General features: G+C 45.4%; 1 protein-coding gene across 1 annotated transcript in view; it reads right to left on the bottom strand.

The window, feature by feature from the left end:
• Positions 1–12685: 12685 nt before the first annotated feature.
• Positions 12686–18577, bottom strand: part of si:ch73-105b23.6 — a 50461-nt gene continuing 44569 nt past the window's right edge. Inside the window, exons 18-26 of the mRNA XM_035401080.1 lie at positions 17727–17919; positions 17237–17356; positions 16790–16909; positions 16549–16569; positions 16329–16396; positions 15723–15912; positions 15355–15483; positions 15045–15213; positions 12686–13772 (exon numbers count right to left, since the gene is read on the bottom strand). Of these exons, the coding sequence (XP_035256971.1) occupies positions 13634–13772; positions 15045–15213; positions 15355–15483; positions 15723–15912; positions 16329–16396; positions 16549–16569; positions 16790–16909; positions 17237–17356; positions 17727–17919 (1149 nt within the window). The 3' untranslated portion in view covers positions 12686–13633. The remainder of the gene's footprint in view (positions 13773–15044; positions 15214–15354; positions 15484–15722; positions 15913–16328; positions 16397–16548; positions 16570–16789; positions 16910–17236; positions 17357–17726; positions 17920–18577) is intronic.

Here is an 18577-nt window from a genome sequence, read left to right as displayed (position 1 = left end):
TGTGCCCTGTACCGTATAGGACGTACTAGGAAGCGATAGCGGTTTCTGATTGGTGCGTTCGTACCTGCAATGCGTCACTCCCTTGGACATGCACTCTAGCGCCAGACTGCACATGAGCTGCCCGAGGCGGTGCGAGGAATGCAAAGGGCAATTATGGCTTTCTGCAAGCTTAATGCAGCCGTCAGTGCGAGAGCCCATTCATTAGTACACTACACCTAGCAATACACCAGCAACTTTTACGCATCTTTGCGATCCGTCATACTGGACAGCAATGGCCTACACACCAGTCATTTTTCTTCATAGATATAATAATTCTATAATCAAAAATTTTTTTTGGCAGCACTGCGTTATTTTAACAGAAAAAGACACCACCAGTTCTTGTTTCTGTGAAATCGGATGCATCTCTGTTTGTATGTGAATAATAATAATTATAAATCATAAACTTATTGTTGATGAAACTGCAGTTAAGTTGCGAACTTCATTCAACAACGGTTAATTTTAGCCCTGTTTTCTGCGTTCACACGCCTAACCTCCAGGTGACACATCGTTTAAAGTTTAACATCCATGCTTACTGGATGAAATTGTCTGCGTTAATAATCTTTGAACAATTGTACCTTGTTTGAGGAGTTTTGTGTACCAGGTTTGCAGAAGGCTATATTCTATGAGTAGTCAAAATAATAATTTGAGTCGACCAACAATTTGTGTCAACTAGTGTGCTTCAGGGCACATTACCATGGTGCCACTCAGAGATTTCGACAGTAAGGACCACCACAGAATATGTGGCCAGCTGTGAGGCTCCATCCACTGAAGAGAATTCCTCACCAGCTATCTCTGCCACAGCACCAGCAGTACCGAACAGGATGAATAGTGGTGACAGTGAGATCAGTGCAGGTCCTTCTCAGCGTGCTTTCTGTGGTCCATCTGTTCCTCACCGCATGACAGGCCCAGCCAACACACACAGCTCTTGTTGAGACACACACACATGCACACACACACTTGGGTGGTGCAACAGATTTGAACATGCACAGGCATGCTCTTATCATAAACTGGCAGGGCAACACATAAATCCCAGAATTGTTTTCATGTTACTAGGTACACACACACGTGCACACCGCTGTTGTGTGCCAACACACACACGCATGCACGCGTGCACACACGCACACGCACACACACACAACACTCAGGAACAATGCTCATCTGTGTCCTTTTGGGAGTGTTATTGTGAGTGAGGGCTTTTATCTAAATTGCTGAGCACAAACAGCTCACCACACATCAGGTGATATTGCATTCTCTTCTGGTACGGTAATAAACAGAAGTCTGGTATCATGAATCATTCTTTTGTTTGTGGTAGTTTCCATAAGTGTTGTAGACCTTGGATTGAAAAGCATTGTAGATCACATTTATGTGATTTTATTTTTACCTTGGTTATACACACATGCACACACTCGTGTACACATACGCGTGCACACACACACACACACACACACAGACTGTGTACTATATATATGTGAGTGTGTGTGTGTGTGTTTTCTGCGTACATTGAGGTGTATACAAGTGCTCTATGAGCACCATGTCTGAAAAGGGATTGATTAATAAAGTTATTACTATTGCGCATTCCACTCACTGTGGGTGAGTCGTCATCCTAACAAGTTTACATTTATTTTTACCTGCTGTCCCTAGAAGCCCAGCATAATTTATGAGATCGTCACATAGCTGGAGTGGGATTGTGTCATGGAAACAGTCTCGTTGTTTCTGGCTGAACGCACAGGGACCGATGTCGCAAATCTCACCATGACAGTCCCCTTTCTGTTAATCAGGCAAAGAACTCCTGGGGCACCTAGAGCTTTTGCCCTTATTACAAGAGCTTTCCATTTCGGGGTGAGGCACTGCAGTGGTGAGTACTCACAGAATTAAATGGCGAATAGAGAGAGCAGATTGAGGCTCTGCTTTCTAATGATAACATGCCTCCAGAGGGGCAAATACCAAGTGAAGATCCTGTAGAGGATTGTGGGGGAGGGGGGAGGTGTAATGTGGTGCAAGAAAACAACAAACAGCAACCTGAATCCAGAGGATGTCAGCAGCAGTCCTGAGAGAGGAGAGTGACACAGTGTCATCAGATTAGTCTAGAACGTAGGGATGAGCTTGGCCAGTGGTGTGCACTGGGTATCTGATACCCCCTCAGATCTGCTTCTGTATGCTTGGATGGCTCTTCTCTCCCCTGCTGGCCATCTGTCCCTGGGAAACCACTGAGGCGATGGGGATTTGGGTCAAGAATGTAACAACTTCTGCCTGCCGTTCGCGAGCGATGACCAAAGTTTTGCAGTGTACCCCTTTCATTTCAAAGTTGTGTCGCCCCTCCTTCCCACTACTTAAAGGCATTCCAATTTTTTCCCCTATGGTACCACGCCCAAAACTACAGGATCTGGGACGGGAAGCATTCTACTGCTGCCAACACATGCCCTTAATAAACACAAACCTAGGGAAAGGATGAATCACCACAAACAGCAAACACACACACACACACACACACACTCCCAGGTTTCTGAAATGGCGCAACAACTTTAGCCACAAAACATTGCAGTAATGTAAAATCGGCAATTGCAAATGTGATTATATTTCCAGTTGGCAGGCACCCCCGGCTCACGTCCGTTTCTTCCAGATTCAGAGGGCAACTCTGTTTTTACCGTTTCATTTTCCATTCCATTGCTTGGCTGTACCAGGCCCACACTACCTCCTGTCTGCCCGCGGAAATGCGGCACGGTACGGTACATCGCCATTCCCGTCCTTCCCTCACTGCCCATTGTTGCTCAGCCCTGCCCTGACTCATGCCACACACAGACGCGCACAGACAGCGATGCGGACAGAGGAGTGTTTGTTTCTTCCTGCCCACAGTGCAGCCCGTAGCTGGAGATGGGCGTGCCCGGTGCTCAGGGTGGCATTTTCTGGCCCCGGTCGCCCGCACAGCCAGCGGACTGCAAGTCCAGTTTTCTGTTGCATATGTAAGCAAGGAAGCATATGAACGCTCGCCATTTTCTCATGGAGAAGTCTTGCTCAAAGAATAGCCAAAATAGGGGTCAATGGGATGGGGGGAGGAGAGGAGGGGGGGGGGGCTGTAATGAGACAGTGGAAGCTGCAGCTGAACTGAGCAGTTTCCCCTTCACTTCAGGCGCTCATACTGAAACCCTCACATGCCAGTTCGGACCGCAGCCCCAGCCTGCTGCTATCAGTCCCAGCCTGCAGGTCACAGTCTGCCTTCAGGACAGCCCTGGGGAGGTTCTTTAGCGCATTTTCTCAGCACATATCCCAACCCCAACTCAAACTGACCCCACTCCACACCCCCCAAACCCTTTCAATCGAGGGTCATGCAAACCACCCCTCACCCCTTCACATAGTGTACATCTATGACTCTATTGTGTGTATGACATTTCGTTTATCTTCAGTGAGCTCATGCACTCTCATGTACAATATACCCTGTTGTTTCAGCACTGACCTAAATCCGCTGTTTTTTGTGCTGCTTCGATGCAGCAGATGATTAGGGGCAGGGGTCTCAAGAGTCTTTATTTTGAGCCTCTTATAAGGTTATGAATGTGAACCTACCAAGATCTGAAACCCACTATGTGTGTGTGTGTGTGTGTGTGTGCGAGTATGTTTGTGTGTGCATACGTGCATGTTTGTGTGCGTGTGTGTGTTTATGTGCGTGCAAGTGTGTGTGTGCATCCATGCGTGTGTGTGTGCGTGCAAGTATGTGTGTGCATGCATCTGTGCATGTGTATGTATGTGCGTGCGAGTGTGTATGTGCGTGCATCCATGTGTGCGTCTGTGTGTATGATGACCATTGGTGCTGTAACATGGTAGCTGGGATTTGCTGTATTCAGAGATTGATTTTTGTGTCAGTAGCAGCAGCCTAGTTTCTGAGTCGAGAACAGCCCCCAGACGGTCAGAATCCACCCAATCCCATTTGCGCTGGACACCATCCTCCCATGCACTGAGCTGGATTCCTTTCATCACATAATTTACTTAGCATACCCTTTTCATCTAGAGTGCCTTACTCAGCTTACACATCATCCATTTACGAAGATGAAGGATTAATACTTATTCGGAAACTGGTCTGATTAGTTCAGGAAGTACTTTCCTCAAGCGTGCATTGGCAGTTTCCCCACATGCTTGTGGCTTGGTTGGAATGTCACATGTCCGCTTCCTGAACCAGTGCTCCTTGCAGCTACCCCTGATGCCTCTATACAGATGGCTGATTGCACTGATCCAGGGTCAGGGCTGGGAGTTGCATTTAGGCTTATTCCAGGCTCTGTGCAGCTACTGGGAAGGTGTTCTAGAACACACTTGGTCTTCTGGAACAAACTCTCTCTCTCTCTCTCTCTCTCTCTCAGCAATTAGTGTTTTTCATTGGGATTTTGTGCTTTGAGCGAGTTGCGTAACATTGGCATGGTGACGGGGAGGGGTCCGGGTCGTCTGGAGCTGTCACGAGAGGAGGATAAGCTGGCTTGCATGCGTGCTGTTGTCCTGCGCATAAATCTTCTGTGCAGAATGGGGGTGAAATGTCCACTTACATCCTCTTTGTTTTCATGCCAAAGAAGCATTGTGTACTGGAGGGCCTTTCTGCTCTGTTCATAGATGCACATATTTTAAAAAAGCATTCATACATGGCTAAAAGAATAGTAACAGCGTTAACATAAAGAGGCCTTCAAACCTCAAGAGATTTATTAATTCACATCTTGTTTCCCTTTGATAGTTGTGTGCATTTCAATCAATGCAGGACTGGTTACTGCCGTGCTCTCTACCTCTTGTCAGCACATAAAGGATTGTCAGGGGACTTGTTCCAGGTTAAAGGTCAGATGGATGGGACAGATTGGAAACTCCTGGAAAAAAAGCCTGCAATGCAGTTTTGCTGTAAATCTTATAGACATTGTACCCGACTAGAGGAAAATACAATCTCTGTGATGTCAGCCCATAGTGCTGCAGCCCAGGGCAGTCCTGGTGCGTGCGAATGTGTTTGTGTGTACAGTGTATGCGTAATAGTGTAAGCTGACATATCGGCTTCACTCTCCTCCCCCACCGACTCGCCTGAATCTTTTACCATGAGATCATTGATTATTTCACAATGCTGGACCGCTCTCCTTTTCTCCCACTCTCTCTCCCTTACTAGAAAAGCAGGGCTGATTTGTGAACTATTCTTTCTGTCTCACATGCACACACACACACACACATATCTGTGTGAACACATTAAAATTGCCATGTATTGAAGCCTATTTTGGTTCCAGAGTCACAGGATGTTCCCTGGTAAGCAGATGAACCATAATCCTATGGGCCTATGGTCATGACACCAGGAAAATTCAAATATCAAATTCATAGAAAAATATTCAAACATAAGCGGTTTATATGACAGGGCAACAAATTGAATTCCAAAGTTCTGGATAGGTCATGAGGGAGAGACAGAAGTGGGGAAGGTATGTCAGTGGTGCCTCAGTAGTGATACACTGAGGCAGATTTTTAGATTTCTTGAGCTGATCAAAGCATTAATAAACAGGGTCACGCAACATTCTTGTCCTTTTTTGGCCATTTTATATACAATTGAAAATTTGTTTCAAAGCCCTGTGTGACTACACCATAATGCAAAATTCTCAATTTTTTCTGAAACACAATAATATGCACCAATACAAGTAATTCATTTTGAAACAGGGATATCAACACTTCATAGCAACTCAGTCACTAAGTGGTGACAGTTCTGGGTATCAGAATTCTTGCTAGGAGGGAGTGTTTGCTTGGAAAGCGTGTAACTGGAGGACCCATCCATTTTTAATGTGCCTTGCAGCATTGTCACACATTAGCAAATACAATGCAGATGGCAGAGGCTTGAGTTACATGGGCTGGGACAGGTTGGGACTGTGGACACTTCAGGCCTGACAGCCACAGAGCAGGTGTGTGGGTGTGGGTGTGTGTGTTTGGGGTGTCCTGGACAGGTGAGCACACATCTCGCTCAGTGGCTATATTGACTCTCTTTAAAATTGGGCTCTCCCATATGAAACAGGGTGGAGTGTAGAAGGTTTCGAGTATGCATTCTAAGAAGTGAAACTATTTTTTTTATTGTTGTATTGTTTTATTGCACTGTTTTTTCATGATCTGTTTTGTTTTATCATAAACTTCTTTTGTGTTCTTAGTTTCGTAGACAAGGTGCATCAGTATAGTCAAACACAACCTGTTTATATGAGTAACAATATGTGCCAGGTACACAGCTAATGTCAAGTTTTTCTTGCTCCCCACAGCCAACTGTGCCTTAAAGCAGGGTATAGGAGGAATTAAACAACTGAAGAAGCCCATTTTATAGCTAGTGCAAAGGTCACCAGAACTGTGTGCTTGAACCTTCTTCATGAAACCCACAGTCAGTTTCCTGTAAGTCATTTAGTGCGTGTGCATGGTACATGCGCACTATTGCACGTCCACACACACACACACACACACACTCCAGCAGGAGTGCAAACTGCTATCATTCACACCACTATCTCTCACACCTGTCTCATACAATCAGACCTTAGGCGTTCCTCGCCCATGCCAGCCAGCTGAAACCTGCCAGCTCTTCATTAGCAAAGTGATCCTTAGCCACAGGGTCAATTCGCTAATCAATTAGCAAAACGTAGATCCATTACACGTTAATGCACAGGCCACCCGGAGTTGAGAATTCCTTAATGTAGAGGACTGGGTCATGACCAGAACAGGTTTGTTACAACCAGTTTGTAATCAAAGTGCCGACAAACAGCCCTTATAATGTAATCACAGTTATAACCCAATCAGTAGCCGTCCACTGGAAATGCGAGCGAACTGCCCTCTATTGAGCTATCAGTATATAAATCTAATTCTGTTAAAACTCAGTTAAAGGCATTTAAAAAAAATATATATAGGTCCAAAGAAACTGGTTTGAGCTCGATGCGGAAATAGGGTAACACATCTCTCTTGAGCAGGCATGGATGAGCATAACTTCCAGTCAGGCTCTTTCTGTTCCTTTAGTTCCCAGAATGGAACCAGGGCCAGCCTGTGTGTGGCCAGCTGCGGTAAACCCTCCGGGGGCCCGCTGGCATTTGCAATTGACCCTCACCCTCTTTCCCGTCAGAAGCATGAGAGCGGGGTAGAGTTGGGTGTCCAGAAATCCCTCATAAGAGGGTGTGCCAGTTTTTTTTTACTATGGGAGAATTGCACCTGTCCTTATGTATGAGAGCTGAGTTGTGTTTAAAAAAAAGGTTTAGAAAAAGAAAGGATTTGATTTCATCATCAAATCATCTCCAGCAATATCAACAGAGACTACCAATTTAGGAAGTTGTTCCTGCCCAGTCCGTTCCCCTGTGTGAAGTAGGAGTTCCTGTCAGTGTTGAAGCTGAGCAGAGTTATAGTCTTAAGGGGTTCCTGTGATGCAACATTTTCTGGCTGCAGTTAGGTGTTTAGTGTAAACACATAGCGCATATGCATAGCATCTTTTATGACACTCAGGCAGCTAAACTGTGTCATGACATTCAAATGTGAAGTCTGAATGTCTCCATTAACAAAACGGAAATAGGATGGTAGATTGGGAAACCCAGTGAACTTGAAATGGACCTGAACTATTCAGTTTTCCTCCTTAGTTAAAATTCAATTTCAACTAGACCATCCTTAGTTCAAATTCAAAATCAAATACAAATGTGCTTAACATGCATTGTCACTAAAGCTGCCTTTCCTTCCCCCATTTCACCATTTTCTATACTATTCTTACCAGCTGTTGTCAGGCCACATGAATTTAAGCACAGCCGTAACTGGAAGAAAGCCAGGCTTTGGTCAATAGATAAATCAATCAAGAATAATTCTGAGAATAGCATGTCCACTAGCATGTCCACATGTGCATTTGACATATTTCAAGGAGATTACCACACAATAATCTGATTGCACTTTTGCTGCGGTGAACAAATAAATGAAATCTCATATCAGGGGCTGTATTCCGAACCCCTTCCCTACCACCCGGTTATGTGTCTATTTCTAATTACATCATACTGTAAAATCTTCCGTCAGCTGACCTGTCAGAATAAAATATATTTTATATAGTTGATTCAACACAAAATATGTTGCTGTTAATCAAAAAGGCTCACACAGTGGTTTTCAAGAGGTATTTATACATATATTAAATTCACTGTATAAATCTATTTTACCTGAAGCATTGAAACAGCATTGAAAATGAGCAAAAACAGCATTGAAAATTAGGAAAACAGTTTTGTGTGTATTAACCTCTGAACATAGGCTTACGTAAAGAATGTCATGCTGCTTATGCTACATTACATTTTTTTTCCTGAGGACAGGGGCAGATAGACACGTGTGTGTGTGTGTGTGTGTGCGTGTGTGCATTTGTGTACGTGCGTGTGTGTGTGTGTATGCGTGTGTTTTTGTTTGCGTGTGTGCGCGTGTGTGTTTGTGTACGTGCGTGTGTGTGTGTGTGTGTATGCGTGTGTTTTTGTTTGCGTGTGTGCGTGTGTAGTGAGATTCATTTCCACCATCAGGCTTCCACCTCCAAATGTAGGGTGGGTGTGTATTTATTAAGCATAAAGCTGCAGTAGAGAATGACTGACCTTTCGGTACGGTGTGATGCAATCTCATAGATAGAAGCAGTTGTACCTTGCACCATGCTATATCCCTTTCATTAAAAAAACCCCTTTGACGGATTGAGATCGGATCAGTGGGATTGCACAGGGAACGGTGCTTTTCTACCCTTGATGTAGTTACTGCCTCTAAAGCCAGGTAGCGCTGCTTGCCAGTGTGCTGAATGCAAGCAGGAGATCACTGCAGACCTGAATGGCTTTGTTTCAGCTCTTGAGACCTTTATGGCTTTATTAGCATTTGAAAGGCAATCGAGTCAATGCGATTACACCGTTTGAGGGCTCACAAATTTTCCTATGATGGAAATTTACAGCTTATACCATAGCCTCTGCATGTTCCAGTACACATTACAACATACCTTTTGCATGCATTTACGATTAATCAATGACACTGCATGTTTCATGATTTATAATGGCAATTAGGTTTACCATTTGCTTCCAAGTACGACGAAGCCACCTACTGTAAATAGTAGTGTGTTCCTATGTTAATGTATTCTTAATCTTCAAAACTTGGAGGCATTTAAAATTCTCATAGGGTGGTATAATGTTTTATAGATTATATATTATTATATTTATTATTATATATTATTATATATTGATTGGATATGCAAACTAAAATATATAAAAGTCCAGTAGGCCTACTGTAAGGGCCAGTTGATTGTTGCTTGTAACCATGTTCATTTTATGAAAGAATTCAGATATTTTTACCTAGGAAACAACGCTAGCCATTTAGCTAGGTTGTGCCAGCTGCTATATACAATGTTGGTTAAAGTGAGACCGAAGTCAGTTAAATAGTCTGTAGTCTTCTGTTAACAATTAACTCATATACTAAGAACAGGCTCGTTTAAAAGCAGACATTATGCTGATTACATTGTAAATTACAAAATGGATTTCAGACTTGATCGGGGTGTTTTTGGGTCACACCTCAGGCTGGTAAAACGCCAGTGAAACATTTTCAAAGTCCCCTGACCGGTTTCTCCCAACCCGTGACCACGGTCCATTGCCTTTCTATTTTTTACCCACTTCTTCATACTGGGTTCACCTATCAAAGGAACTTTTGACCACAGATAAAAAATGAATATACATATGATACTGTGCATGCTCTACCTATTTTGGAAAACTCTTATGCTTATGCACAGAAAGTATTTTTGGAGTGATGCAAAGATTGCTATATTTGTAGATGCAATGTAATTCTGACATATTTCTGGTTTGATTCAGCTCTGATCTGCACCAACCTCCCTGAGAACTCCTTCTCATCAATTTGGGAAAACATTTCACTGGAACATTTACATCGCTTTTACACTAGTTCTGTCCAAGTGCTCTCCAAGAGAGAGCGACTGTGCGGCAATCTGTAAATCTTCAAAATGCACTAACTCTTCAGGATACTGTAACTGCTGTCATTTGTGACTGTTATAAACAGGCACTTTACACAGGGCTGTGACGACTTTAACCTGCTATTTCTGTGGGAGGCTCAGTCTGTGATTCTCAAGATTCTGCTGTTATCTCTGAATGTGCAGACTATGCAGGAAACTGACTGATTTGATCTGTGGGAGATTTGTGTGAATTTGCTTTGATCTGCGGTTCTATGACCTATGATTCTGGATGAGACTGTGACACTGTGACCTATGATTCTGGATGAGACTGTGACTCTATGAGCTATGGTTCTGTGGCAGACTGTGACACTGTGACCTATGATTCTGGATGAGACTGTGACTCTATGAGCTATGGTTCTGTGGCAGACTGTGACACTGTGACCTATGATTCTGGATGAGACTGTGACTCTATGAGCTATGGTTCTGTGGCAGACTGTGACACTGTGACCTATGATTCTGGATGAGACTGTGACTCTATGAGCTATGATTCTGTTGGAGACTGTGACTCTATGACCTATGGTTCTGTGGCAGACTGTGACACTGTGACCTATGATTCTGGATGAGACTGTGACTCTATGACCTATGGTTCTGGGGCAGACTGTGACACTGTGACCTATGATTCTGGATGAGACTGTGACTCTATGAGCTATGATTCCGTGGGAGACTGACTGTGACTCTATGACCTACGATTCTGTGGGAGGGCTGTAATCTGATTTCTCAGCAGGCTGTGACTCCACTGCAACCTTCGGCTCTGCAGATGACCATGACTTGCAAGGAAGAGGCCTCTGTAAATCTCTTCCCCTGCCTGTCTGCTTATAAGACTCCCCAGCAGGCTGAGCTTCTCTCCCTGCACAGGCATCTGCAGTCTGACTTCACATCTGAACCGTCACATCTGGCCCACGTCCAGACATCCGCTGCAGCTCGGCTGCTCCAGGAGACCCACCCACTGCAGCACGGTGCCCCCCGCAGAACCAGACGCGCCACAGAACAGAACCAAGGACGAGCCCACTGCAGCATGGCAGGCACTGCTCAGAGACATCCCGACGTACCTCTCAGAACCAGGCTGACCCACTGGCGCCTCAGCAAAGAAACACTAAGACACATTGGAATACAGCAGATTGGGGGGTCATGGGGGTTACTGTTTCATCCCCTTCCACCCCCACCCCACCCCAGTTTCCCTTTGCCCTTTCCCAGGAGGGGGACATGTGAGCAATCTTACTAATGCATACAAACACGCACTGTTATGGTAGTATATGACTGTGAAAGCATTGTGTGGATATTCATGGACAGCCACTTGTTATCGACAACCTCAGTGCCACTGCCCTCATCCAGTTACAAGCTTGAAAACAGAATTAGGGGAGGAAGCGAGAGAGAGAAAGAGAGAGAGAGGGTATTGCTCTACCCTTGAACCTGTGACTGATGTGCTGTATGAGACTCTTATCAGCTTCTGCTTGGACACCTGCAAGGTCGCATTGCATCCCTGTGATCTCATCTTGCAGAGTAGGGGGGTTGGTGCCATCACCTCAAGGGGGAAGAGGTCATTGGCACTGTTATTTTACTCCATTAAACAGCTCCCTGGATCAGACCTGGGGATAAGCTGCCCTGGAGCAGACGTCCGAAGCGCTTGTTATGTAAAGAGAGCAGGTGTGTGCTGCAGCTCAACAGCAAGCACACTGCACGACCTGGTCTGCTCCTGCCACCCTGTGGCACACGACTGTACTGCAACATCCGTCAGATTCACGGAAACAGAAGCACAATTAACTGCTGCTGCTACTATAGGTACTGCCACACATTGACAACTATTATTACCGCCAATGAGAATATGAATAATTCCATTTCTAAATGTTAAGAGTAAATGTTCACCTCGGTAAATCCGCCAGTGCATAAGCCAGCTTAGACGCAAACAATCATATCCCAGTGAACTGCTATTCCTGTATCTGGGGTAAATGTTGATAACTCTGTGCTACCGCAGCATGAGGGCTGAGCTTCTGGTCTAATCCTGCTCTCTAATCCATCTGTCTGGCCATCTCATTCTCACACTCACTACGCGTTCACTGCAGTGTGTCTTCTGGGGAAATGTTCAGTAACGGCAGCCAGTTCAGTGCCCGGTGTGCTGGATATCATCACAGAAGCAGTTTGCGGTCTACTCCAGGCCTTTTCTCAGGTTTGTTCCAGATGAATTTATTTGAATTTTAAAAGAATGCATTGCATATTTACGACCCTCCTCAAATCAAATCATCAAATCAATTTTAATTGTATAGTGCTTTTTACAGAAAACTGTCACTTTATGGAGTAGCAGAAAGAGACCAGGCTTCAACCCCCAAATAGAAAGAAAGAGCATGAGGTAAAAACTCCCCAGTGGGGAGAAAACCCTCAAATAGTGGTGAGAAAAAACTCCCCAGAGGGGAGAAATCTCGGGAGGAACCCATCCTTCCCTCCTGGGACCAAGGAAGAAGAAATCCCGAATCCCCCTATGATATAAGATGCGCACCTCATTCATGAGCAACACAGTAGAGTCTCACCTGGGATTAGAACTGGCAACCACGTTTTCCCCAACTGCTGGTGCACAATCTACATGCGTATTCAAGCATGCATGCATACATGCGTGTGTACAGTATGGACACGGGTGCCAATTAATAAACACCGGCCCTGAATAAAAATATGACATTTGCCAATATGCTGGTATTTTTATTTAATTGTTTAATTGTTTGTCAAGAATTTGCTCAACCTCATGAGTACAGTGGCCACTTGTACATTGCGGGCAAAAGAATTCAATGACAACTCTGGGTGGTTGGAAGATTTCAGCAAACCATACAAACCCATGGTATGAATTATTTAGCTATAAAAAACACCCTTTAAATGATATTTTAATACCATATGAAATTACAATATGTAAACCTGATTTACTTTTAATAGTATTGGAAAAAATGGTAAAAAAAATGGTTTGATTTAAGCTTTAATTCCAGGCATTAGCCAGCCCATTATGCACAAATTGCAGTAATGGTGCTAAGAGGATAATGTGGGGTTGGACCAAAAGCATTCTGATGAGTAAACATCGCTGTTACAACCAGGGCGGTAATTGTTCTTTGCGACAAGGAACAGGAACACAATAAAACAGTTCTTTTGAATCAGTCAGTATGGAAATTGATCAGACCCTGCAATGTACCCCAACGAATACAAAACCGTCATTCAACATTTCTGTGGCATTTATGGAACGATAAGAAAAGTGCTGTACGAAGGTTGTGCTCCACCAGTCGTTTGATTTCTCAGGGCTTGTCGGCCATCTCTGTGTGGGTTGTGCCTCGTATATATACACAATGACAACCGGAATCTCTTGTTCAGCTATTAACATCATTCTAGTCCCATTTCTTTGAAAGATGCTTGGAACTTTAAAAGTCTCTCTGCATCTAATGGACTCTCTCTCCTCATTAGCCTGTGCAACAACTCCTTCGAACCAACATAAATAATTCCTTTTTTTTTTCTATTTTCTTTTGTTTTTTTTACAAGACATATACAATTATTGTGGTTGGTTATGAATTATATTTTAAATATACTGGCCTTTTCTTTGAGAAATGCGCTCGCTCTGGGCCGAGTCAGGGCGCGAGGCCCGGGTTCTAGGCCGCGCCTCCGTGTCGCTTACCGACGCGCGCGTCTGGGCGTGATGCCCTCTAAAATGCGCGGGCTGCAGTGGCTCTTGTAATGCAGCGCTGGGTCCGAATAGTTGAAGGGCGGGGGGTTGTACTCCTGGGTGTACTCCGGGATCAGGTGGGGAATCCTGGGGAGGAGACATGCCGTTACCTCACGTTACGTGACATCACATTTGCTTGACAGACACACCGGCGTGCCCGATTCAAATACGTATTTGAAGTGCTCGTTCAATATTTTCATATTTTCTAGTGCACTGGCAGTTTGGCGGTTGGGATTCAGACCTGCAATCCTTTGCTTAGAGATTCAGTTTCCTGTTTCCTGTTCCTCACTGTTGCCCAAAAAGAAGCATGTTTTCATGCACTTCACAATCTACATGAGCATTCAAGCGTGCACGAACACACGCGTGTGTACAGTATGGACACACGTGCCCTCTTACGTGCACTTGCTTTGACCTGGAATTTTCCTGTGTATTACAGCTGGCTCTAATAGGGCGACAGGTGGCATGGTGCTATATCCATGCATATTATGCACAGAACATTCTGGACTGACCTGGTACATATGTGTACAACAAATACACAGGAGCATAATCCCATTGAAGACCTCTTTGACCCAAGGGCCAGTGCAATACAGTGAGTATTAGATGTCACTGTGTGGGGATTTATAGACCACCCTGTAACTTAGAGCGGTCGGATTATTCATCTTTAGCTCACTAACACCTGTTCCGCATGATGTGAACCACGGATTATGTCATGCCTGACAATGGAACCGTAAAGTAACAGGGCCGAATGTCAGAAACCACAATGGCAGATGTAAAAGTGATCATGTCAGGAAATTGTGGTCTGTGTCATTAGCAGGTCCTGCGGCCACAGTCCAGGCCGTCCAGTTTTAAACTCTCGCCCAGAGGGCCGTGGTCCCGCCTGCTCTCCGCTCTCACCCCCCGATGGAGGAACAAACCTACCCCAATCAGTGAGGAAAGCAGACTCACTGGCTATTTTCCACAAAAAGTCCCAAAACTCAGCATTTCATATTACACATCAGTATTTCTAATCTATTCTGTTTAAAATGTCAGTTCCTACAAAGAAAAGCAAACCTTTCTCCCTTAATCTCAAAGGTGTTGTAGCCTGCACCTGGATGGTGGCACTAAAATGACTGGAGCTGTACCTATCCCTCCAGCTCTTATTATACCCGCTTAACATATGAAATGCACTTCAGTAATTTGTTTGGCTAAAATTGTACTTGTTGTGCTTCATGTGCGCTTTAAAGCTTCTGATCTCTGCTATATATACATTGTGCAGTGACAGTCTTGTTAAGGGTTGTGTTACATGTGATAGACTCTCTGTAGGGGTAATACTGTACATGACCTACTCTCTGTTTGGAGGGGTAATGGAAGTGTACGTACTCTCCAGTGACGGTCTTCTTGCGCGAGCAAATGAAGCAGGCCAGGGCAGCCAGGAGGAGCAGCAGCAGGAGGGGGATCCCAATGCCCAGAACCAGACCCAGGATCAGGGGCTTATTTTTCTCTTCAGACTGCAGCGCTGCTAGCCCTGTCCGGTTCACACCACCCTTATCTGTACACAGACAGAGAAGGAGAGTAGTTTGCACTATTTGGATGCTAATCCAGTTGTCCTCATTCCAACAGGATCCAATAAACAGATGGCATCCTTCAGTGCTGTCGGTGCCTCCCCCCCACCCCGACTCCTACCCCCTACCTAAAATGCAGGACTGGGCCTCATCCACATCCGTGGTGCCATTGCACACACACCTGTACCCCCCGTAGGTGTTGGCACAGCGGGCAGGCTTCACACACACAACCTCCATCGTTGTACACTCGTCCAGGTCTGAGAGAGAGAGAGAGAGAGAGAGAGAGAGAGAGAGAGAACGAGAGAGAGATATAGATAGAGAGAGGGAGAGAAAGAGAGCGCAATAAGGGACATTGCATCATTATAAAAAAAGCTCATAAAGCTGTCATCATCATCACCACCACCACCGTTATCATTTCCTTCATTGTCATCTTCATCATGCATATGGCCCTTCCACTGCCTTTGAGTGATGGGTCCCATGGGTGGGCGGGGCTTACCTCCCACGTCGGCGTTCTGGATGCCGTAGTACTGGCTGACGCGGCCCAGGTAATCGCGGACGTACCAGTGGGGCGTGTCGCTGGACACGTTGATGCGGTACTCACTGGCCCCCTGCCCTCCCGTGCCCCTCGTCTTCATGCTGGCATTGTAAAACTTGTTCTGGAAGCCCATGGACAGGATCTCCCGCAGCTGTAGGGGGCGCCACAGAAAAAAACAGCCTGGCTCCATTAAAATAAACAGGACAAGATTAACCATATACACAGCAGTGTTTGAACACTGACCCCAGCATACCCTTCCTCCCTCTGTCCAAAACAGCCTTACTTGCCTACTACTGAGTATACAATTTGCATGCAAAGTTGTGTGCAACTTGTATACTCAATAGTACACAAATAAGCTGTTTTGGCCACAGCCCCACTCTGAGATGGAGTCAAACAGGAGAGGTATGGGGTATGCCAACAGCACTCCATGTCTCTTCACAGCAGAGCAGTATGCACCTGTGTCTGCAGTATCCACCTGTTCCAGACCTAAGCCCCACCCATAAACACTTCACCAGCCAATCACATGCCCCACCCACCCTGAAGCACACGAGCACGCACAGCACTTACCTGTTGCAGGCCCTTATTTCCATTTTCTGGACTCGTCCAGCCCATGGAGACGTTAAAGACATTCCACCCTGATGAGGACAAGCACACACACACACACACACACACACACACACATCAAAAGACTTCCCATCATGCACTGCCAATGATCACAATGTTGACAATGATGCATGAATAAGATGCATTACTGTGTACTATAAATGCCAGCATTGACAAACTTTACCTGGAGGGTTTGCGGAGTCACCTGCAAGGTAAACAGAAAAGTTCAGAGTGATTGCTCTTAAAGCTATTGCAAGACATGCTGGAGTTACATAGTTTATCCATTCCCAGGTACAGTTCAGCCAGCAGCATACAGCAGAGATATAAATATGCATAATACATTTTGAACATATTATGAAGAGTTCGCTTGACTACATATCAAGGATAAATTATTAATGGGTTCATGTGTGAAGAGCCTCACATACCACAGCCATCAGACTCCTTGGTGTTCTGGTACCGGCAAGAGCACCGGACCGAGCCAGGAGTGTTGACACACTCAAATTTGGCGTTGGGGCAGGCAGATGGGTCCAAGCATTCATCAATATCTGCAGAAAGGCAAGCCAAATCTTCAGCACATCAAACTCCAGAACAAACTTCAGAACAATCTAGAATGTCTAGTGGCACACTGATATTCCATATGTCTGACTGGAATTGTTCAGACTTGTGCATTATAGAGTTCATGGGGCCACAGCATAAACATTTCTTACAAATGGCACCCTTCATGACGGGTAAAAAGAATGTTGATCGCATGTGCCACTGTCCATGTGTGCTGTGTGTTTGCGTGTGTATGCGGATGCGTGCGTGTGTGTCTGTGTGTATGTGTCGACGTGCATGTGTGTGAAGCAGACGTTCCACAGGTGGTGTGGCCATACCGGTGCAGTTGTAACCACTGCCAGTGTAGCCAGGCCTGCACTTGCATGTGTAGTTGTACCCTGTGCTGTAGCAGTCGGCCATCTTGTGACAGGGAAAGGGAAATGGGGGCAGGCAGAAATCTGTGGATGAATCACAGAGACTGGACCCTGAACCACCTCATCAACACCCACATTGTTTTCATTGCCATGAAAATATCTTGCATTTACTTCTACACATGTTTAAAGTTCACTTAGCTCATGTATTGCTCATGTTCCCAGTCTGAAAAAGTATTAAGTTGGTTCGAAACCCTGCGTGATTAGACCATAATGCTATGTTGATAAATGACAAAATGAAGCAGGTTTTTGTACTCCTATTGAGCTGTCCATTTATTGGATATAGGAGGTTTCTGAATGGCCCAAATGATATGCCAAAGAAAATGTTTATTTAGAAGAAACAAGAAGATATGTAAATGGCAGTAGATGTGATTTTTCTAGCCAGTCGCACACTGACCGTTCTCAAAACACTTGTAGCCCTGCTTGCTCTGGTAGACGGTATTTTTGGGACACTCCCCGCAGGTGAACTGGTCTGGGTTTTTGTCCTTCTGGCAGGACACTCCAAGGAAACAGGGTTTTCCCTTGCAGGGGTCTGTGGTATTCCCACAGAACCTCCCACTGTACCCCTTCGGACAAAGACAGCCCACTATCTGCGGACGGGAAACAGAGAGGAGCTGTGCGTTACAGGGAATGTGGGCGTGAGTGTGCATTTGGGAATGTTAAAATACTCGTGTGTACCTGAAGGAGTTTTGGTGTGCGCATCTATGTCCACAAATGAGTGCGTGTGTGTGTGTGTGTGCATGCTTGTGTGTGTGCGTGTGTGTGTGTGTGTATGTTTTTGTGCGTATTTGTGCATGCAACCCTTTTCCTCTCTCAGTTGTATCTCCTTCCTCTGTGACGTAATCCACAGTTAGCTCTGCCTCACAGAGTCCATTGGATGGTGGTCTGAGGCCCAGGTTAAGGCTCAAACACCGGCCCTCTCTCCCTAACTGCAGTTTAAGCGCAAAGCTGATGGCTGGCCTGTGCCTGGGCAGGACGCGCTAATGAGACATAGCGGCCAACGACAGCCAGACTGCAATTAGCGCCGCGGCACCAAATCCGCCATCACAGCCCAACCCCGCCGGCACTTCAGCTGGCCAGGCATCCTGCTGGTTTCATGAGTTGTTTAATAAATGGCGATCCTGAGCGGCGTAGCGAAGCCTAGCCTTGCCGCTGAAGATGGGGGCAGCCATCTGCCAAGATGCACCTGGGCAGGGGGCATGCACCACCCCCAATACAGCTCAGAGAGTTTAACACTTCTCAGGGTGT

The sequence above is a fragment of the Anguilla anguilla genome, chromosome 18, assembly GCF_013347855.1.
Source record: "Anguilla anguilla isolate fAngAng1 chromosome 18, fAngAng1.pri, whole genome shotgun sequence".
NCBI classification, from domain to species: Eukaryota; Metazoa; Chordata; class Actinopteri; order Anguilliformes; family Anguillidae; genus Anguilla; species Anguilla anguilla.
The sequence above is the reverse complement of the archived record's forward strand: the minus strand, read 5'-3'. Positions and strand labels throughout refer to the sequence as shown.